The sequence below is a fragment of the Notamacropus eugenii genome, chromosome 7 (assembly GCF_028372415.1).
Source record: "Notamacropus eugenii isolate mMacEug1 chromosome 7, mMacEug1.pri_v2, whole genome shotgun sequence".
Taxonomy (NCBI): domain Eukaryota; kingdom Metazoa; phylum Chordata; class Mammalia; order Diprotodontia; family Macropodidae; genus Notamacropus; species Notamacropus eugenii.
Genome location: NC_092878.1, coordinates 92,912,232 through 92,936,278, shown reverse-complemented (window position 1 = coordinate 92,936,278; position 24,047 = coordinate 92,912,232). Strand labels below are relative to the sequence as shown.

General features: G+C 33.3%; 1 protein-coding gene across 2 annotated transcripts in view; it reads left to right on the top strand.

The window, feature by feature from the left end:
• Positions 1-5,683, top strand: part of VEGFC (vascular endothelial growth factor C) — a 158,568-nt gene extending 152,885 nt beyond the window's left edge. For both annotated transcript variants that reach the window (XM_072623941.1, XM_072623942.1), the window contains exon 7: positions 5,182-5,683. In XM_072623941.1, coding sequence (XP_072480042.1) covers positions 5,182-5,296 — 115 coding nt within the window. In that variant the 3' untranslated portion in view covers positions 5,297-5,683. The remainder of the gene's footprint in view (positions 1-5,181) is intronic.
• The last annotated feature ends 18,364 nt before the right edge of the window (positions 5,684-24,047 follow it).

Here is a 24,047-nt window from a genome sequence, read left to right as displayed (position 1 = left end):
CTCATTTTACAGATGAGGAAATGGAGGCAAACAGGGTTAAGTGACTTGCCCAGGGTCACACAGCTAGTAACTGTTTGAGGCTGGATTTAAATTCCAGAAGATGTGTCTTCCTGACTCCAGACCTAGAACTCTGTGCCACCCAACTACCCAATGTTTTGGTTAGTTTCTTGCAAATATATTACTACTCCTATTGTTCAGTTTTTCCAGTAATATCTTACTTTATTGGTAATTGAACAAGTATCTTACATTTAGAGTATCAATACCTAAATTCAAGTTTATAGACAGCCTAAAAATTATGTGATTAATAGTAATTTGTAACCTTTTCTGTTTTTGAATGGCTACTCCATCACTACGGATCACTATGGAATGATAAAGGGACTTCATGAACCTGAAGGCCTTTTGAAATTTTCCTGTTTTTAGGATGTGTTGGCAAGGCCAATTTTTTTTTTCTTCAACTAGAGGACCACTTGGCTAATCAATCTGTGTGTATTTAATTAATTGGTCCTTGGTTAAGAGATTCAATCTGTCAATGGGATTACACTCATAGCCTTTCTTGCACAGGACAACTTCAAAGCCAGTCTGTCAAGGAGGATTTATTAGGCTCTAACACTTGTTGGAAACTGTGATAAATGGGAATTTAAATACAAACAAAAAAGGTAGTTTCTGTCCTCAAGGAATTGCTGAAAAGGATAAGAGAAGTGGAGGGGAGGAACAGGTGGGATGGAGTTGTTTGGACCCCAGCCAGAGGAGATATAAAGAGAAGACTGACCTGGGTGCCACATAACTTAAATGGAGGTCCTAGGAAGATCCTTCCAGTAATCAGAAGGGTCATAGAGTACTGCTGAGGTGTGAATTCCAGGGTTCCAGTGATGTTCCAGGATGAAGAGTACTTGAGTGAGTGTATACTCCTCTGTCACAACCTTTAAGAACACAGTTACCTCCACACTGTGTGACAAGGCCTGGGAGCAGAAGTTTATGCAGGAAATCATTGAAAACCCTAAAATTTGAATTATTTACATTTTGTCTAAATGGAATATGTGTGTGTGTGTCTTTTGGTCTTAAAATATAATTGTAATCTATCTATATCTAATCTAATTACATACATATAATTTCACTTTTACTTCATATGTTTTTCCATATTACCTTGTATTTTTACATTGATCATTTTTATGACACTATAACATTCCGCTATACTAATGTTCTATAACTTATTCAATCATTCTCTAATTGTAGGCTATGTAGGTTAGTTCCATTTTTACATTATTAAAAATAAAGTCTCTAGCTATGTATATTTTTAAACAGATAAGTTCTTTTTTTCTTTCAATTGTAACTTTAGGATAAAGTGCAAATAATAGGACCATAGGATTAAACGTTCCTCTGATCAGTTTTGTGTCTTTTATTATACATTGTCACTTGATGCTCCAAAAAATGTACATCAGTCTGTGCTCCCTCACCAATAACAAGTTAGAGGATTTCTCTACAATAGCTTATATAATTTAAAATTATCTCTACTTATTTAATGTGTTTAAACTTACATCTTAAAGTTGTCTTGCTTTAGATTTTCCTGATGATTAAAGAATTCAATAGTTTCTCATGTGGTTTTTGACAATTTGTATTTCTTCCTTCAAAAATTACCTGTTTATGTTTTACTATTTCCACTTAAAAATTTGATATTCCTATAGATGTATATCAGTTCTTATAAGTTTTGGGTGTCAGAACTTTAACTGTTATAGTGAGAGGGCTAGGAATAGAAATTGTCATTACAGAGAATTCTCTAAGGAGAAAAATTCTTACCGTTATGGTGACTTGGTACTTTCTCTGCAACTTACAAGTTACCTTTAGAGATTAAGCAAGTTGGCCCATGTAACACAGATTGCCTCAGAAGCTACCTGAACCAGATTTTAGAGACCTGATCGATCTCTCTATACACCGTGTCATGCTATCTTTCTACATCTTCTGTCCTCATTGCTATTTGATATATTTATTACCAACATTTCCCCCAATCTGATATTTGTTTTTCTTTTTAAGACTTTTTGGTCATGCAAAATTTTACTTGGAGGAGGAATGGCAGGAGTAGACCAATGATTTCATTAGTAGAGGGAATTCCTAGAAGGGAACTTCATCTACCAATGCAGATCAGTACTCCCTCCATAACTTATTGTCCTAGTTGCCTGGGAGCACTAAAAGTTAAATTTGACTTGGGTAGAGTCAAGCAGCCAACATATGGCAAAGGTGACAGTTGAATTCACATCTTCTTGAATTCAGGTACAATTCTTGATCAACTGTTCCACTTTGTACAATTTTAACTTGGCAGAAGCAAACCCATCAGTGCTGTCTGTTGTAATTTCTTTCATTTATTTGGGTTTTTTCTCATCAAAACAAATGAGATTAAATATGCTATTTCTTTTATTAGCATTGAGCTATATGTTAGAGTTACTGATAATTTTCCCAATTTATGTTTTCATTGACATTTTTCTCTCATTTTAGTGTTAGTAAATTGGAGTTTTCTCTCTTAAAAAATAGATTTGCTACTTGGTTAACAATTGGTTTGAGTTTCTTTAAAAACCTCTTAGTTTTCTATTTTATACCATTTAAAAAATTTTTCAATTAGTCTCCATCTATACCATTATTCTTTTTTCCTTCATATACTGATTCATTCATTTTCTATGTTTTGTTTTTAAGTTGAAGCTCAACTAAATTTCTCTTTCTTTTTCTTTTTTTGTCATAGGGTTTTTATTGTAAACCCAGCAATATGTTCCATGTATAGTTGGAAATATATATATATCTTTTTTTCATTTCCCATTGATTTCTCCTTTAGTTCTATAATTCTTTCTCATTCATATTTCATTAGATTTGTCATTGTGTGATAAAATAGAGTGAAAATATCCAAATATCATTGTGATACTTTGATTGGCCTGTTATCCTGTCAATGTGAATACTTCCTCTACTGGTATAAATTGAAATCTATTCATTTTTTTACCACAGAGGATCTACTCATCACACTGAAAACCATCTTCTAAGTTGAAAAAAAATAAATGTTGTGAATACCAGTAAAATACTTTAGATGACTGTTTTCCTTATGATTAACATATGTATGACCATCCCATTTTCTTATCCAGTCATACTTATCCTTCCTACTATCTTTGATGAAGTTTCCCTTTCATAATAGCTTTCACATTTGGCCCCTTCGCTGTATTCACATGGCTACTTAGTTAAGACCCTCATTATTTCAACTACATATTACAGCACTCTCCTAATTGGTCTCCCTGAATTTTATGTCTTCCAGTTCCAATTTATCCTCCACTCCCACAGCTGCCAAACAACTTTCCAAAAATGTAGATCTGACAACTATGTCACTCTGGTACTCAATCAATTCCAGTGACTTTCCATTGCCTCTAGGATAACAAATACCAGCTCTTCTGTTTAGCCTCCAAAACCTTTTATAAATTGGTCCTAAAATACCTTTCCAGTCTTATTACATATAATAACTGTTCTCTTATTCTGTGATTTAGCCTAATTGGTCTCGTTGCAGCTTCTCTCACGTGATAATCCATCTTGCATGCCTCTGCAATGGCTGGCCCCTGTATTTAGAATGTACTCTCTCCTCACCTCCAACTCTTAGAATGCATTGATTCCTTCAAGATTCAGCTCAGACATGCATCACTTAATCTGTTACATGAAACCATTCTGGATACCCTGAGCTCTAGTATTTTCTCTCCAAATTTTATTTGGTAGATATTCTGTATGTATGTGTATGTCCCCTTATAAGCTCCTTTAGGGATGAGGACCTTTTCATTCTTTTATTTGTTTCCCCAAAGCTTCACCCAATGCTTAGAACCAAGTAGGAGCATGACAGGTACTTGTTGAATGATTTATGCATATGAATATATAGTCAATGGAAATGAGGAGTAAACTGCTTAAACCTAAGTCAAACCATTGTCCTTTGAGTCACCCCTAATTCTGTTGCTTCAGTGGTTGTGGTTACCCAGGCTATGATTTATAACCATATAGCATAACAGAGAGAATATAGGTGTTGAACAGATGGGCTTTTGTGTCAGGAAGAAACTTGAGATCATTATGTGATTTCCCAAATGTGATACAGCCTACTCTCTTCCTCCTGTTCAACTCTCAGGCCATCAGATTTTTATTGTATGGTGCTTGCCCAATGTATATTGACTGATAAACTAACTGAATGGCTTCCCATTTGTCAAAATTTCCCACTACTGCTACATATATTTTTAAAGATTAGTTCTCATAAAATTGCAAAGTTGTCTTTACACATTTTACAACACAAAGGTATATTTGTAATTAAAATAGGATGTTCTTTTGAATGTAAGCTTTAAGCATAATGTAATGTCCTTGTTAATCTCTGTTAATATTTGTATTTGTATTTTTTTATTCATTATCATCAATGTCAAGTTGGTTTTTTGTGAATTTGTGAGGATAATAGTTTTTAGAGGAATATTTACATTTTGATACAAATTAAATTCTCTGAATTTCTCCTGTTTAAACAGTATATTTTGGGATTCTGTTTTTCTATCCATCCCACAAACTTTTTTCTTGTAATTTGGAGTGGAGGTTCCTACTTTCTCCATTATGTAAAACAAAAAAGTAGAGTTCTTATTCTTCTCCCTAAATCCTGTTCCTCCTTGTTTTATGTTTTTCCCATGAAGATCATGGTGGAAGGGTGTGGGGAGGATTGCTGGGAGACATCCTGCAGCCATCTGCTTACTGGAGGAGAGGAGGGAGAGTGTGGCTGTTCACCAAGTCACAGAATGACTCTGTTAGAACACATAAAAGCCTGGGGTTCGTTCCAGTCCCCAAATTCCTGCAAATTTTGCCATGATTATGTGGTCACAGTAAATCAGAAGCCCTTAAATATTTCCTTTCCTAAATTCTGTTACGTGGTACTATCATTACAAAATAGAGTTGTACTTCAAAAAAATTTGATTTTCATAATGTACTCACCATGTGGGTTTTCATTAACATCCTTCTAGTCATTAAGTCGTCTTCTAATACTTTGGGTAGAGTTCTCCCCTTCTCTTTTAAGTTTGATAATATTAATGAAATATTTGTGATCTGAATATGATTTTTGACAGGAATAATATGAGTAAATAATATGAGTAAATATTCACTGTTTTTAACCAAGGTATTTTTTTCCTTCTGCTTTTTTTCCCCTAGTTGTTACAGACTACCATGTCTGGGTAAAGTGAAGCGTTGTGAGCCAAGATTTTCATTCAGTGAAGAAGTATGTCGTTGTGTACCTTCACATTGGAAAAGACCACATATGAACTAGTAAACAGCATCATCTGCCAGTTGAGCATACAGTTTTCTATGATGAAAATCAGACTGTATTGCTATCATTTGGAACTCTTGATAAACAGAGACCTTGTTGGGGCCATGATAAAGACACAACTGATTTTTCCTGAACACTGTGGATGGGGCTCACTTGCGTAAAGAACTCATTTAAGGACCCATTTTCTGCCAATGACCAAACAGCCTAGGTTTTTTCTTCTTTGTGATTTTTAAAAAAGATAATGACTATATAATTTATTTCCACTAAAAATATTGTGCAGCATTCCTGTTTCTAGCAATAACAATTGTTAAAGCTCACTGTGATCAATATTTTTATATCATGCAAAGTATGTTTAAAATAAAGTGAAAATGTACTATAAACTCGTAATTATGCTTACTCAGTCCATTATCCTTTTACATGCTCTCTATATGCTAACTGACATTGGACAAAACTATCAGGTTTTTCTTTTTTCTTTTTAGAAAACGAATACCATGTGACAATTTCTATAAAAATGTGTGTTTGTGTGAGAAGTCACAATGAAGAAGCAATAATAGCCTATACCCATAATACTATAAATCACTATCATGAAAACCTGTAGCCAAGGAGACTGATTTTAGTACTTTGGGGGATATATAATTTCACCTTCATAGGCCATAACATCTTTCTGACTTAGCCAATGCTACAGTTGAAAAAAATGTAATCTTACTACTTAATGGTCTGGTGAGGAGCCTCTTTGAACTTAGTGTCATCCTAAGAGGACACATGCTCGGCTGATCTCCGGGACCTTACTCAATTCCAGTGTTGGCAAGCTCTTCTAGAACTTAGGCTTCCTCAGCATTAGCCTGCGAGAAACCTCCATTTCCAGGACTGCATACCAGGGGTGGGGAACTTGAGGCCTTGTGTGGCCTTCTAGGTCCTTGGGTATGAACTTTTGACTGAATCCAGGTTTTACAGAACAAATCCTTTTGTTAAGGGGATTTGTTCTGTGGAGTTTGGATTCAGTCAAAGGGCCACACTTGAGGACCTAAAGGGCCACATGTGGCCTTAAGGCTGCAGGTTTCTTACCCCTGAAGAGACTATCTTCAGATCCACTTAGCCTAATTTTAAGAGAATGCTAATTTTTTTAAATATTGTTTTCTTTGTCATTTAATCAAAATAGATGGAAACATTTTTATTTAGTTATATTTGCAGTTGCTGCTGCTGAAATTCATGAATTGAGTGATTGTGAACTTGCAAATTATATTTAAGCATTTTCAAAATATTTAGTTGTGTATAACTAAAGTATGCTTTTGCAGATATATTTTGCTAGTTGACATAATTCCTTAGTTAAAATAAGAATCAGAAAAGATTCAAGCTATATTACAGAACCAAAAGCAATATTTATTTCAGCTACACCACAGAAATATTTTTGTTTTTTCTTTTAAATGACAGAAAAATCACAAAACCTTAGAGTTGGAAGGGTTTTCAGAAGGTGTCTAGTCCAATCCATAATAGAGCAAGAATTCCATTTTCCTTGTAAAGAGTCATTCAGCCTTTACTTGAGGGCCTCCATGGTGAGGAAACCAATGACTGCCTTTTGGAATGCTGTCATTGTTAGGAATTTCTCCCCCCCCCCCTTACATTGCCCTAGATTGCAGAGCATTTAGGTAAGGTGATCTGATTTCATCAGCTACAACTCTTGTTATCTCCTTGAGCGTATTGGATACCAACTCTCTGGTAGACATTTTGCTCTGTCCTTTCCAATGCAAAGATCATATTACTTGTCAAAGAAAACAGAATCAAATTCAGATTTGGGGAGATTTGCCTCATTCCTGTCTTTGGTATTCATTGTCCCATCCATCCCAATCAATCGTCTATTCCTTATTTGATTCTACCCTCTTCCTAAATAGAGCTTTTTAAAAGCCTTTTTTTCCTGAACTTTTGTAGCTCTTGTTCAAGTTGAGCACCCCTGACCTCAGTCTTAGAAGACTGCAATACACTACTTTTGTATTGTGTCTAAGCTTTCATTTTCTGTATATGCCTTTTAAAAATCTAAGTTGGTTGTTGAGTTCTTAGTGTTCTTTTGAGAAAACCATCGCTTACCTTTGTTAGAATAATTTTTCTTTTGATTTTTCATAACGTCCCAGAATTTTAGCAATATTATACTATCTTTCCATTCTGTGAACCCTTTGAATTACCAAAGCTGGGAATCCTGTCAAACCATGGCCAACTTGCTTTTCTTTCTCTATCAAAATTCTTTCCTCAAAGTCCCCACCATTATACTAATAATTAGTTCTCCATAAATGAGAATCAGATCCAGAAAATAATTTTCCCTTTGTTGCTTCCTCCATGTTTTTTGAGGATGAAGTGATGAGTGAAGCAAGTCTGGAAATATTTGTAGCTCTGTATTTATCCAAAAGAAAACTCCAGCAGATGTCCATTTAAATCTTTCATAACTATATCATGCCTCTGCCAGTTCTCTGATCCAATTCCTGAACTTGTCATCTATTTCCTCTTTCCATCCTGATTTTCTCAAATGCACTCCAGTGTCAGTGCTCTTTCTGTTTCTGACTTTGTTGATATACACTCAAATGTTTTTTATCATTTTTATCCCCTTTTCTCCCTAGATCTGTACACATTATTCATGTATTTTAGTATGCATAAATAATCACTAATCTCTCTTTGTTTCTTTTGCTTTACCCTACTCTCTTTTATATCTTTAAAGTCTATCTTTCCAGTCCATTTTCAAATCATTGCCTCATTCCGTCAGACTTCAATAATACCAGAAGATCAAATTTGCTCCCTTACTTTTGCATGTCTCTTATGTCTTGCTTATCAGTAACACTTTATGTTATAGACATCTGAAGCCACAGATTTTATGACTGATTTCTTTCTTGGATCTTGCATCTTATGAATTTCTAGGTTTCTCAATCACTATTCTTTCTATATCTTACCTCTACTCTAGTATTTAGCTCCATATGTGTGTATGCAGTTATCTCTCTTTCCCTTCATTTTCACTTTTAAACCCTTTAAATTAGATTTATAGAACTCAAGGTAAATAAACTTGTACCACTCCATCACTAACCAAGAGCTTCTCATTTCCATTTCTCATTTCCATCATCTAAACCATGTTCAGGCAACCAAATGTTCTCAGACAACATTTTTTAACCATCTTTTTACTCCCCAACTCTACTTTTCCCTCCTGAATCTCTTGATGTCAGCAGACATTGCTAACAAAAGCACTTCCAGTTCTTATCAAATAGTCATTGAGGGAAATGTTTTAGCTTCCTTCCAACAGCATCGTTTGTGTCCACATGACTCCTCGTGAATATAATAATCATTAAATCTGACAGGTCTCAGGAGGTACTGTCAGATCTGATATACATGCCTTGGAAAGACAGAAGACTCCTCTTTCATTGCTAGAGAGTCAACAATAACTGCCTTGGAGCCCCTTAGCCCTGGATAATCTCTCACCTTATAGTGCTTGTGGGTTCACAGTATCATTCCTTGGAGAATAAGCAGGTAACTTCTACACAGGAGTTTCTGGCTCCTTCCTCTTCAAACAGAACCAATCATTTATTAACAAAAGTTCTATGACCATTCTTCCCTTTCTCCTCTGTGTGGCATTCTTCTACCTTCTAACTTCCTGACACAGGTAAGGATTTCCTTCTGTCTCCTCAGATAACTTTGATATATTTCTTCCCCAATGAAGTGTTATGCTTGCTTTCTTGTTTTTGTTTCTCTTTGAAGAATATTTCATTAATATAATGATAAACTAAAGAGTAGTGAGAAATCATTCAATGATACCCTTTATGGAATTTTCTAGGAGGGAGTCTAGTCTGCACTTGAAACAGACAATAGCCACTTGTTAGTGACAGAATATAAGCACCTGCAGGTTAGTGCAAGATGTTTGACATTTCAGTGCTTTTCTTTGGAAACGTGTTTCCACTATTATCAAATTGGCATCAAATAAAACACTTACTAAAAATAGTTATGTCTTAAAAACCAAACATAAGAGGAGCAAATGATGGTAGAATTAACATAGAACTTGACACCAAGATTGCCTAGGTTTGATTACTGGCTTATATCATTGTAGGTTAGAGATTTAGAGCTGGAAGGTGCCTCAAAGGTTATCTGATGCAACACCACTTAAAAGAGGAGGGAATGAATGCAGAGAGGTTAAATGAATGGTTCAAAGTAATTACTATTTAAGTAGTACGCACAGAATTTGAACCCAGGGCCTCTGGCTCCAGAAGCAGCCCTCTTTCTACTGTACCATGCTGTCTTGTAGAAAGCAAGTGATTGAGAACAATTCATTTAACTTCTAAGCCCCTCAGTTCACTCATGTTTAAAATGAGGGTAATAACACTGGTACATCACAGAGTCTTGTGAGGAAGGAACTTTATAAAAAAATGTTTTATCAGAACTACTAAATGTCCCCTTTGTATTAGGAGAGCCAGGGGAAGTATAGTTCTACAAAAATGTGAAGAAGATAGTCATCAGCCTAACTAGACAACATGGATTTCAATAATTAGGAAAATATAAATCAGTAAAATTCAAAAGCAAAGTACAAAGATGTTGATGTATGATGTGTACTTCAATATGCTAATGATTCAGAGCAAGTGTAAAAAGATTCAGTTAGCAAAACTGTGCTCTAAAAATACTCTGAAAGGTGATGTTACTGATTTTAGACCATCTTAACATCAAACATTAATTGAGTGTAAATTATATCCTTTGCTACAATGAATTATAGAAAACTGTGTAATTCATAAAGAAGCTTCAAGTTGTTTTGCATTTTGAGGAATAAAACACTTTCTTGAATTTGTTGTATTAATCATATACTATTCTGAGCCATCTGAGTAGGCAAATATGCCCACCTCATATCCAACCTATGGATAGACTTATGTCAAGGTAATTTTACAAGTCTTCAGCACTGGCGAAGAGAAACAAATTTGAAAGTGACTACAACTTCCTAAAATTCCCTCCAAGTGGACAACTTTAAAAAAAACATTGTCACAGGTTAGTATAGGAGAGAGAATAAGACAAAGATGAATTATCTCTCTGCAGCTGATCAGTCAAAGAGAAATCCCTGGTCTATAACATGATCAGTTCAGCTCACAGTCAATAATATCATGGTTTCTCATCAAAATTAGGCCAACGGCAAAACAATGCAGAATGATCTAATCTGTCACTGTCGATACTGTCAACTGCCTTTTGCCTGAAGATTAAGTTACATTAATTTTCAAATTCAACTAAAGAAGTATTCATTTTCAAGCTTCAAGTGAGGATTTGTAAAGAATCCTAGAACCAGATATTAATGATTCCAATTATATGTTATCAGTTTAAAGGAAATTGTAAAGGGTTGCTGACAAATTAGCATCCTATGGTCTGTTGCTATCCCCTCTTTCTCTGCCCCAAAAAAGGAAAAATAAAAATTCCAGCCTGAGTTCTGTCAGAAACGGTAATGCAAATTTGCCCCTTGTTGGGATCAAAATTGTTGGGATCAAAAAGTATAAAAACTGTGGACAAAGACAAGATGCTGCCACAGACTGCATTGACAGATGCTATGTGTACCATTAAAAAAAATTCCCAATCTCTCTACAAAAGTTAACAAATTCAGAGAAGACCAGGGAAGAACACCTATACATATAATTAACCGAATGCTTATTTTGTTAGTGTTAAATTCAATGAAAGTATATAAACATAATGAAAATATTCATGTTAGTTCCTTAAGAGCAGGGAACATTCTTACCTTTATTTAAATCCCACTTGCTTAGCACAGTGCCTGACACAAAAAGTGATTTATCAATGTTTACTAACTTGAGTTTATCCTTGGAGAAAGATATTTAGTTCAATCTAAATTTTAGAAGCAAATGGAAAACAGGTTGGATTTGGAGTCAAAAGACAAGGGGCCAAATCCTAGTTCTGCTTTGTGATGCTCAACAAATCAATTTCTCTCTCTTTGCTTCAATTTCTTTGTCTTTAAAATGAGCTTATGACCTAAGTCCCTTCTAATTCTAAATCCTATGAAGCACCTGATTAATAAATGAGCAAAAGATAAAAATTACAAGTGGAAGATCAGGGTTGAAAACCAAATCATGTGAACTCAGTTTAAAAAGATCAAAGAATTATTGTAGATTTAATTCCAGTGGCATAGGATAGTCCCTTGAGGTGGACTGTGACCCTCACCATATCACCCTTTACATACCTGCTCAGTCTCCAGATTAGTTTTTTCACTCTAACATGCATTGACTCTAGGTATGTGTACCAAAAGATGGATCACGATCTCATGGTTGCACTCATATTCTCTAAGGACCTGGGTATAACTTTGTGGTGGAGAAATCTAGTTCCCCTAAGTACCACTCTTGGGAGCCCACCAATGCATTTTCTCTTTATACTGCTAGCCAGTCACAATATAACAAACCATACAGAAGAGTATAAGCAACACAGCACCTAGCATTATATTTATACAAACCAACTAATCACACTAATACTTTGGGATTTCAAAAATAACCATTTACTTCACAATAAGCCAAGAGAAATAATAATACCATTGCTTATATTCATATATTAAAGTAAGAGCCTAAATAATAAAGCACATCACAATCCATAGATAGATTGGGGTCACAGTCTACAACCACTGCATTTAGTGCCTGTGAGAGTGAACCTAGTGGAGAAGAACCTGAGAAAAGAAAACCCAGGAACTTGGGATGATTCAGAAATCTGAAATGCAGACTTTTATGCCATTGTCCACTAAAGAACAACTGTGCAGAAGACATTGCTTCTTTGCTTAGTAATTGTTGGTGCACAGCTTCCTTCAGCTGAGCAAATCTATTTCTCTTCTATATTTTTATAGCAATTATAAGCTCCTTAGAGTCACCAAACATCTTTAAAAAGGGTTATTCCTGTAGATCTCATCCAGCTAGCTATCTCTGGGCTATTCAAACAAGACCAGATAATTATACACTCACCTAGATAATACACTGTCTAATCAGAACAAAGTTTAAAGTAACACAGTTCAGATGGACTCTAAGCAAGACATATTTAAGTCAGTTCTTATGGACATGAAGCAGCTGCAAAGACTGTCTTCACCTCTGTTTTTCCTTCTAAAAACAGAAGTAGCAGTTTATATCCTTTGGCAACATTAGGTGGGACCAGAGCACAATCGTTGATACTGAAGCCCTTGACCAAGTTAATCAATTGTCTCTCCCAATAATTAAGTCTCTGATCTCAAGCCTTCTGACAACTGACTGCTTCTGTCTATGGCCACTACCAGCAGCAGCACCGTGTGTGATGGTATTATTATTTCTGCTTCTTGAATCTCTGATTCCTCTTATCTTCAGCCTCCTATTTTAGGTTCCTATCTTGTAGTGGCTTAGGTAAGCACCTCCTGATAATAAGTATTGAATATTCACTTGGAAAACTGTTGTCTGTTTAAAACATGCCACCAAAATGATAATATGCAAAAAACTACATAAAATATAGTATCTTCTAGGGAGATAGTTCATCATCATCTATAGTTTTATCAATCTTAAATACATTGTCATCACTTAATAGAACCACAACATTCAAGTTGTAGATTACTGGAATATATATTAATCTCTTCATGTGTATGAATGATATCATGAGTAATATCAACTTGAATAATATGGCACCTTTGACAAGCACATTAATATGTACTTAATCTTATGCAAATTTTCTTCAATGATATAAAAATGTCCTTTGTATTCAATAAGTATAACATTCTTAATCTTGCCTTTCTTCATCTTTTGATCCTAAATCATGTTTTTCAACATCTTCCCTTCTGCCCACTTTCACACTGACATCACAAAATAGCCAACTATATATTAATCTAGTGTACAACACATTATCAGCTTCTTTATCTAATTTTTATTCATCATTCTATGTAAGAAATGGCACATGCACTATCTTTATTGTCACAGTAGTCTATAGTCATTATTCCTCAAGAGTGGAATAACCAAGGATCCCATGGAATTTTGCTTCGTTATCTTTAAAACCTAATGAAAACAACTGTTAGCTTGTTTTATTCATTTCTACTAGGAGAACTGTCCTTCCATTTAGCTTCCATTTAGTCATTTATGCATTTCATCTTCATTTTTGTAAAAAAATATCAGGGATTTGTACACAAGTTTTATGCTAAAATATTAAACTTTTGTAACTCTGGGGACCTCTCTCTGATAATAATCAAGAACCTGTGTCCTCTCTCAAAGTCAAAAGACCAGGAGCTCTCCTTTCATAAACTCTTGCAAACTCTGCTCTTAATGCACATATGGAACTGTAAGAGATCAGTCTCCAATAATGAGGAGAATCTTATGAAATCTTATACAGCCCTATTCTTGAGCCTAGGATTACATTCATATTTGTACACAATTTAAAAATTATGATTCTTAATACATTGCAGAAGAATTAGGGGACTTCTGTGACCAAAGAACTTAATCACCTAATAGGAAATCTGATTAATTTCCCTCTGCATTTAGCTTTGTTTTTCCTTAGACAGCAGATAATCTCTCTTGGAAGCATACTCACCATCATAGATTTAGAAGGAGAAGGAACCTTATAAGTTATTAACTCCAAGCTATTCATTTTAAAGATAAAGAAGACCACAAAGATTAAGTAATTTGAGATTAAGATATTAAGGGTCATACAACTAGTAAATGTCTTGAGGTTAAACTTGAACTCAGGTCTTCTTGACTTTAAAACCAGCAATTACACCACATTGCCTCTCTCAAAATTTTTCAAGTCAAATGAAGCCTCCACAATAGGATGAGGAATTGGAGAATTTTTGTAGAGATTGCTTCCATCAATGGCCATCTTAATGAGATAGATCACAACTCCACATTTTGACTTCATTTTGACTCTTTAAGAATCTTTTTACTGCTTTTTTAAAGATAATGTAAGTTTTCTTTATTCTTTCAAGGTACCTTTATCAAAGTCCTCCTCCAATACCATACTGCAAATAGAAATGACCCTAGGTTCTTGAAGATTATGCAATGGGGTTCATTGATCATTATTTTGGGAGTATGAAAGTGAAGAGTGACAAGTCTTAATGGTCAAGCTGGGGGTGGGGGTTTGGAGTAGACATGTGTCCAAAAAAATTTTGTGCCATCTCAGAACTAGATTAACTAAATTTAGAAAAGTTAGTTACAAGAAATTTAGCCATCTTGCACTGGATTCTTGAGCAGGGAGTATCAGGGAGCTATAGAAGTTTGTGTAGCTTGCTTATTGATGTTCAAAGTGATTCTAATCTGTGTTGGATGAACAAGAATGAAATAAAAGTTTGATTTTTTAAAAAGTAATGAAATAAGCTTCAAAGCAAGGAGTAAATGACACGTGAAGTAGACTCCCTAAAAGCTATTTTATTTTCTTTAGGATTTGTAGATATGTATCAGATAAAATACTTATGAATATCATGGAAGAGAGGAAACATCTCAGAAGGGGTGTTATATTTAGAAGATATAACTCTACAGCTAAATTTTTAAAACTCATTTTAAAAAATCATTGGACTTTAGAAAGATTATAACACTTGCTATCATAGTCCATATCTTTTAAAAAATGTTCAATCCTTGCCTTCCTCATCATGTCCTCCAATCCATATTTATTTTATTTTCTAGTGTCTGTAAGCCACCAGCCTTCTCTCATCCTCCCTTCTTCATGACCACTAACTCTTTCCAACCTTGTTATATCTCATATCATTCAATTCCACTCATTGTGAAGATCTCTTCCACCTTTGACTCTGGAAACTATGGAGACTCGGAGGTCTCTAATAAGATTTTGGCATACACTGTACTCCATTACATGCTTCTAAGACAGGAGAATCCAAAAATCAGAAGGCAAGTCGTGAAATAATAAAATTCATGTAAGACTCATGAAAAAACTCATTTATAGTCATCTCCCTAGATTTGACTTGTTAGGCAACTCTGTTGATATTGTGTATGAACTTCCTGGTCTTTCTTCTGTTAAAATACAGAAAATGGATCTTGACAGCAGCTTGAAGTGCTTACAAATATCCTACATTTAGTCCCTTCATGCCTAAGTATTGCTTCAGACAAGAGAAGCCAAATAGCTATGAGGGTAACAATATTTGTGACATCCTCTGGCCCCCACTGCCTGAAAGGTGTGTAGATTTCAACTTTTAAAGAGGTTGGAGGATTCCATTGGTTTAAGACTCCATAAATTGTGCCCTCAATTTTAGTGGTACAAGTGTCCCAGTTCCATTTTATCATTTATAAGTGAGAAAATCTCTTACCAAGGCATATTTACTTCAAAGGAATAGCTAGAAAAAATACGAAACATTTTCCTCAACACCTGTCCTTTGTCTCTGGTGAGGGAAGAAGGCCACAGTTCAGCACCATTCTTATGTAGCATGAGTCTCACCAAGGTCCAAGTCCAAAGCCAACCTTGGTTTTGTATACTAGAACCATGGCTTCTAGCCTAGAATCTTGGGCTCCACGTACCCCATGTTTTGAATTCCAGTGTTTAGTAATCAATTCCATATAGCTAGAGCTGAAAATAATAATCCCAACAGACTAAACCCCAAGTCCATTTCTCAGGGGCCCTTAGACTAGGAGAAGGAGAAGGTTGTTGAAAGGTCCTTCTCTGGTTACATCATGGGGTCCTCACTTACTCAGGATACAGCCAGAAAAGATAGATAGATGTCTTATCATGTAATTTTAAAGATGCAGCCAGTTCCAGCTACGTAGCCAGTAATAAAAAGGCCACTCCCAACCACATGGTAGGCCAACACATGTTAATATGGGCTTCAAGTCTCCAATCTCACAAAAGTATGGCTCTGGTATCTACCACATGAGTCCCTCTATTTTAAATCAGCTGAGCATATGCCTAACCCTAGTTATAATTCATATGTTTAAATGATGATTCAACTCTCAAAAAAAAATCAAGTTAGTAAAACATTTATGAGATTCTATAAATATTAAATAACTTAATTATCCCGAAATTTGGGACTGAGTCATTTACCAACCACAACTCTAAACTGATTTAAATCTTGTCAGAATTCCTACAAATGCAAGGTATATTTCTAAAGCAATTCCGAGGTCACCCTCTCAATATGAAAGCATTTATGTCTATTGGTCTTTAGTTTCTGCTTAATCTCTAGATCACCTCTCTCCTGAGCGAAGGGCCTGTTTAAGTTGGAAGACAAACCATGGCTAAGACTGTTTGTTGGCTCAGCTCATGACGTTAGAAACAGGATGCTCAAGTATGGCAGTCCAACTGCCATAATTTAAGTGCTTCCTTTAAACCATTTTAATATATCTTTTAGAAATTCGAACCACCACCTGATAAAACACAGAACTCTAAATTCAAAAGAGACCATGGAATCTCAGAAAGACACCCCCTAATGGTTCAAGAGACAAATCAGAAACCTGAGAAAAGAATTTAGATGAGAACAAATGGCAGAATTTATGACCTACAGAGCAGAAATAATTTTCTACATTAACAAAAAATAACCTTGAGTCCACAGTGTCAGGTCTCTGCAAGTGAGTAAACAAGAGTGCCCAAGATTGAGAATACAAATACACTCAAGCGAAGGAAAATTTGGAAGAGTAGAAATGAAAAACAATTATTTTAAAAGAACCCATGCTCTCTGTATACAAGCAAAACACATTGATCTCTAAAAGACAGAGATAATTCATGCATTATTATGCCTCTGTCATGCCAGAAGAAACTTAATAATGTAATTTAAGAAATAATATTTTGAACTACCTAAAATTCTGAATACAGATAACAAAACGTAAAAAGAATTCCAAAATTACCTTCAGAAAAAAAGGTTAAATTAAATATTAATTAATTGAATTGAATTATTAATTAATCAATAATACTTACTTACTTAATTGGACTAATTAAATTAAACAATTCTGATAACAAATTCTCCAAAATGACAAAGAGAAATTTAAATTAAATTAAGGAAAGAAAATTCAAATAGCACAAGAATTGTTTGCACGCACTTACCTGAAACTTCAGAAGGAAATGAAATGTATGTTGCAAAAAACAAAAAGACATCAAAATAAAGTACAAAATGCTACATACCACAAACTTAAGCCTAGTCATCAATGAAAATGATGGAAATTAAATAAAGGAGAAGCATTTGAAACATTCCTGAAAAAAATCAGGTCTGCAGATTATTTGATTTGCAAACACTCCAAAACAAGAGAAATATAAGAAAATTAAATAAATATAACTACAAAGGAAAGCACAAACCAAATCAGTTATCAAGAAAAATACTCATGAACTTATGAGATTAAAAAAACCAGAAGAGTACCAATTAAGAGATTTATTTTAAAAGTACACAAGGCAATAAGAAGAAAATGGCATTTTAAAATTAGAGATGACATTGAAAGACAGCCTGAAATACACTGGACTAAATCTCACAAACTATCCAGCTGGTGAATATTTTAAGAGACTAAATTGCAGAATGAGATGAAATATTGCATAAGAGAGATGAAAAGAGATAGAAGATAAAGAGGAACCAAGTCCATAGCTAACCACAAAAGAAAAAAAGTGTTCCTAGAGTCTCTCAGTGAGAAGAAAGACTACAGGAGAATGGGTCAAATGGCAAACTGGAACAGGGAGTAAGAAGGGAGATTCTAATGTAATGGTGGGTAGAGTCCACTAAAGAAAAGGTCCATCAATAGAGGGATAAATTCTGTACTGGAAGATGAGGACTTTATAATGAGGTTAATTTTGAAAGATTTTTGATAAAAGGAGACAAAGATAATTTCTTCTTAGAGTTTTTTTCCTCCATGGACAATATTTTGACTCAGAAGAAGATGAACCAGAATATCATCAAAATTAGCTTGGGAACTTAGAAGCTTTAATTCTATTAAGAATAGAAAGATACTAAAGAAGAAATAAATATAAACACCATGAATTGAATAAAAATTTAAATAGTTTTAAAATGTGTTAATGAGGAGAATAAGATTTTAAAAAAATAAATCCTTCTTAGAAAAAAGAGCAGAAAAGAAAAAAAAACAGCTTTACAAAGTCTGAGGAGAAGAGAAAAGGGGCAGGGCAGAGATGATGAATGGACCATTTAACTGAGAAGTAAAAGAGAGCAGAAAAATACATAATGAAATAAAGAGAACAAAGAAAAAGAAATTGATGCTAAGTAAAACTCTAAAATTAGGAGAAAGATGGCACAAGGGATTAGGATTGACTGTGAGAGAAAGAAAGTATGTGGGAATTAGATTGTCTAAAAGTGAATTACACAAAAACATTCTTGGAGGAAATAAAATGAGGAAGAAGATGTAAAGAATTCTAATTCAAGAAACAGAATTTGTGAAATAAAGGAAATTTTAAGGAAATGAAGGAAATTTTAATGAAAGAAATTTACACCTAACTCTCATAACTTTAAATGTGAATGGACTAAGCAATTCAATAAGTTAGCAATAAATGACATTTTGAATAAGAAAAATAAACCCCTATAATCTTTTGCTGACAAAAAAAAACATCTAAAAAGCAAAAACTTGGAAAAAATAAAAATAAGAGGAAAGAAGGAAAATTTACTCTACATCAGGTGAATCTAAAAAGGAGTGGAAAATATACTATCAGAAAAGACAAAAACAATTTACAATATAAGCAGTAAATCAATAAATAAGAAAATTTTATTATGCCAAAAGGAACAATCAAAAGCAAACCAAAAATTAATATTAAATTCATATGTTCTAAATTTCATAATGCTTAAATTCATAAATAAAAATAAACTGAATTTGAGGACATAGCAAAACAATAATAGTAGGTAACTTTAATATCCCTTTCTGTGAGCCAAAGATATATAACAGAAAGATAAAGGGAGAAATTGAGAAGTGAATCAATTGTAGAAATTAGAGTTAAAAGAATTATGGTATCTTTGGAATGGAACAACTAAACATTACACACATTTTTCAGCAATATGTGGAACTTTTGCAAAACTTGGACGTTTATCAGGGCACAAATATATAGGAAATAAATAGTAAACATATACTTGCAGACTGCAAAGCATAAAAATAGTATTCAATTTAGAAGATAAAATCTCAAATGGAGACTTAATAAATAAGTGGGTGAGAGAACAAGTCACAAAATGATTAATAATTATGTGAAATAAAACTTGAATGGGATAACAACATACCAAAATTTCTGAGATGCAGCTAAAGCAGTTATCAGGGGAAAACTGTGGCACTAAAATAAACGTTAGCAAAATGGGAAAAGAGAGGAAAAAACAAAATAAGTATGAGGAGATAGTAACAATCAGAGGAGAAATACGTAATTTAGAATTCTAAAAAAACTACAAAAATGATGAAGAAATCTAAAAACTGGTTCTTTGAAAAAATTTGTGAAATTTATAAGCTTTTAGCTAAAATATTAAAAAGAGGGCATAAAATCAAGGCAAAATAGCAAATAAAATCACAATTGAACCAAAAGAAATGAAAATAATCAGAAGAGCCAATTATGCACAGTTATGGACTAATAAAACTGAGATGACAACAGAAATTTAGTTATCCCTTCAGAAATGTAAAATATCCAAACTAACAGAAGACTACATAAAAATAATAAATAATCCAATCTGCAAAGAAAAATAAACTTAAACAGTACCTTTCAAATTATTGTCCATGGATTCCTCAGAGTTACTGAGATCCTTTCAAAAAGTCTGTGAGGACAAAACTATTTTTACAATCATATTAAGATGTTGATTGCCTACTAATTTACCCCTCCCCTTTACAACTACATATGTACATGAGGACAGATTTTCTTCATATATTTGAATCAAAGCAACATATTACAACACATTAAATGCAGAAGCAGATATGAAATTCCAGCTGTCTTTTATTAAGTCAGACATTAGAGAGGTTTGGAAAAATTAAAAGAAAATGAAATAATGCCACTCCTTATAGGGGGATATAGTTATTTTCATTTAAATATTTTGTTAGATAGTGGTTTTATAGTTATTTTTAAATGTAATAAGTTTTGAAATTTCATTAATTTTCATCTCAAATATAATAAATAGCAATAGATGCCACTGACATAAACAAAAGGTCTTTGTTGTATTCAATTTTTTAAAAAACAAAGGGGAAAAAACTTTTTTAAAAAAGTGTTAAGAGCATACTGAAAGCAAAAAGTTTGAGAACCAGTGCTATAAATAAAAATTAATTTAAAAAAAACCATATTTGATGCACTTTTTTCTAAGGATAATCCATACCAATGCTATATAAATTACTCTAAAAAATTGCCCTCCAAAAAACTTTCTACCAATCTCTTTTTAAACAGACAAATGTAGCCTTAATTTTTAGATAAGAAAAGGATAAAGCTAAGAAAGATTTATAGACCAATATCATCAGTGAATGTGAATTTTAAAATTTTCAATAAAATACTTTCAAACAGACTACATCAATTGATCCAGGAGATAATTTTGACCAAATTGGATTCAAAGACCAAAGATACAATTTTGGTCTGACATTAGGAAAACAAACAACATAGTTAATTATATTAAAAACAAAAATATCCCAGACCACACAATTATCTCAATAGATGTAGAAAAAACCCTGGACACAGTGTAACATTCATTTTTACAAAAGGGCTATGAAATGTAGGCACAAAGGGATCTTTTTTCAATATTATTAAAAAGTATCAGTCTAAAAACAAAAGAAGGCATCATGGGCATCAAGAATACATGCTAGAACATTCCCAAGTAAATATAGGAGAAAAGCAAGGATCCCCACTCTCCTCACTGTTGTTTAACATAGTTCTAGAAATGCTATCAATAATAATAATGAGAGCATTAAAAGAAATTAATTTAAAAGAAAAAAAATTAAAGGTATAAAATTAGGCAGAAAATGAAGTGTTGTATGATGGTTTATGCAGAAAGTCCTAGTGAATCAGCAAAGATACTAATTAAGAAAACAATAGATTCAGCAAATTAACAGGCTACAAAATAAACCCTCAAAAATCAGTCTCATGTTTAAATAAAATAATAACATTCAAGAGGCAACAATAAGAAAATCCAATTCATAATAATAAAAGTGCATATAATATCTGAAAACAAAATCTAGCAAAGTACATTTAGTACCCTTTGTAGATTTCACTGCAATATTTCCTTAAAAATAATAATAATTATTTTAAAAGACCTAATATTTACTTATTCTGAACCATGACTGTATAAGAAAAATGATAATAATATTAATATGCATTTACTATTCTAATACTTAATTAAACTACAAAACAATGCTTTATAAAAAAAAAAAGAATGAAATAATAAATTTCATTTGTGGAAACCAAAGATATAGAATATCAAGGGATATTCCTTCCTTTTCTTCATAAACCTCTGTTCATTGAGGTAGGAATGAAAAGGAATCAATACTTCCAGATCTCAAATTGTATTATACAAAGTAGCAGTCATTAAAACCATTTGTTATAGTTTTAAAAGTAGAGGTAGATCAATGCAATAAATTAGAGAGTTAGAAATAATGAAACACAAAAATCCAGTTTTTGATAAATGTCAAAACATAAATTACTTAGGATAGAACTTTCTATCTGAGAAGAGTTTCTGGGAAAACTTTGGAAAGTAGTATACCAGAAATTTAAGTTAGATCAATACCTTACATGATATATTCTATAATAAATTCAAAAAGGATATAGAAGCTGACTGTTAAAGTTCATGCCATAAAAAAGAGGAAGGAAAGCTGATTATGCACCATCCACAACTAGAATAGGAGATATATTCCTAACTAAACATAGTGGCAGTTGCCAGAGATGAAGTAGATTGTTTAGATTACATGAAATTGAGATTCTTCTGAATGAAAAAAAATACACTTAGGATAAGAAATGAAGACATCAGATATGGGGGAAAAATCTTTGTATCCAGTTTCTCAGATCCTTAGACAACTAACAGAAATATTTAAAACCAAAAGCCATTTCTCAGTAGATAAGCAGTAAAAGGACATGACTAGATCCAAAGAAATCTCACAAGAAATCATCACTGTATGAAAGAATGCTCCAAATCACTATTAATAAGAGAAATATACATCCAAATAACCTTGATATTTTGCCACATACCCAGTAAGTTGGCAAAGATAATCAAAGATAGGAATAGTCAGTGTTTGAAAAGTCATAAAAATATAAATATACTAGTGTGCTGTTGGTAGAACTGTGAATTAATTCTCAAAAATCATTTTGGAAAGCAATTTTGAATTACATGTATAAAATAGCTAAAATATCCATAACCATGGGTCTTAAAATTTCCCTAGTAGATATATAGATCTCAAAGAGGTAAACGAAAATCAGAAAGCCTCCGTAAACAACCAAATATTTATAGCGGTGATACAAAAGAACTGGGATCAACAAGATTCATTGGTTGGGGAAATGTTGGGCAAATTTTGGTGCATAAATATACTGGAATATTAACCCATTAAAAGAAATTACGAATATGATGAGAAGACTTTCATGAACTGATTCAGAATTAAGTATACAGTGAAACAACGTATAAATAATAATGATAACAATACAAATGGAAAGAGCAACTACCACAAAACAACTGAAAGTGAATGTTGCAAAATTACAAAGAATAAATTTGGCCCTAATAAAGATGCATGAGAAGACATCTTTCTCTATTTGCAGTGGTGATGGGGTTCATCAGTATGCAAAATAACATGTGTTGTTAGATTTTCTGAATACATTAATAAGTTTTACTGATTATTCTATTTTCTTTCTATTTTATTTTTCCTTTATAATTATTCACTATTTGTTATGGCTCTTTAGAAGGGATTTGAGGGAAATTACGAAGGCCAGTTCCTCTATGGATATACAAGTTGTCTCTTCCTTCTGTCCCCCATAGAATATAAACTCCTGGAGCACAGGGACTATTTCATTTTTGTCTTCTGTATCACCAGTAAATTGCCAAGTATAGAACACATATTGGGCACTTAGTAGATGCCTGTTGACCGATTGATTTAGCACTGAACACATAGAAGACTATGATAGAGGCATTGAGATTAAAAAGATTAAAACTCTGCTCTTACAAATGTAAATTCCCTATGAAGAGCAAGGAAGAAGGAAGAAAAGTCACTATTGGAAAAAGGCAGAGAGGGAAGTAGGAGAAAATCAGAATTGTAATGCCATGAACCATGCAAGAAGGGTGAATTTAAAGAATGAAGAGGTATACAAGGTTCCATTCTCCAGAAAGGTCAGCAATATTTGGTCCACAATATTTGGCAATTGGGAGGTTACTGGAGAAATGAGGTAGCAGGTTCACCAGGAGCAGAAGGTAAAAAAGCTTTTCCAGATATTTGGAAAAGCAAAGAGTAAATAAGACAATATTTTATTGAAGGGTAATATTTCTGAGGAGAAAGGGGAGGAAATGTTAGCAAACATTTTTAAGTTGTATATATTCTTATTAGAATGATACATATTATATATAATTTTTTTATATTCTTATCAGACCTTATAGTTAAAAAAACACATTTTGTTCAATGATTGTCTATAGATCTTTCAATTTTTTTACTGAATTTAATTTAAAACTGGGGAATTTTTGTTTTTTGCCATAGATTATTTAGAAGGACGTAGATTCAGAATTACATCTTTCTTGCAAGAACCAGAGAAATGTTCCAGGCAAGAAGGATAATCCATTCCTTTAAGAGTTAGTTATAACCACATTAGAGTTTACATATTATAGATATGAAAGTACATACTATATATGTGTATAAATATGTGTGTGTATATATGTACATATATATTTCAAATAACCATACCTACATGACATTAGGAT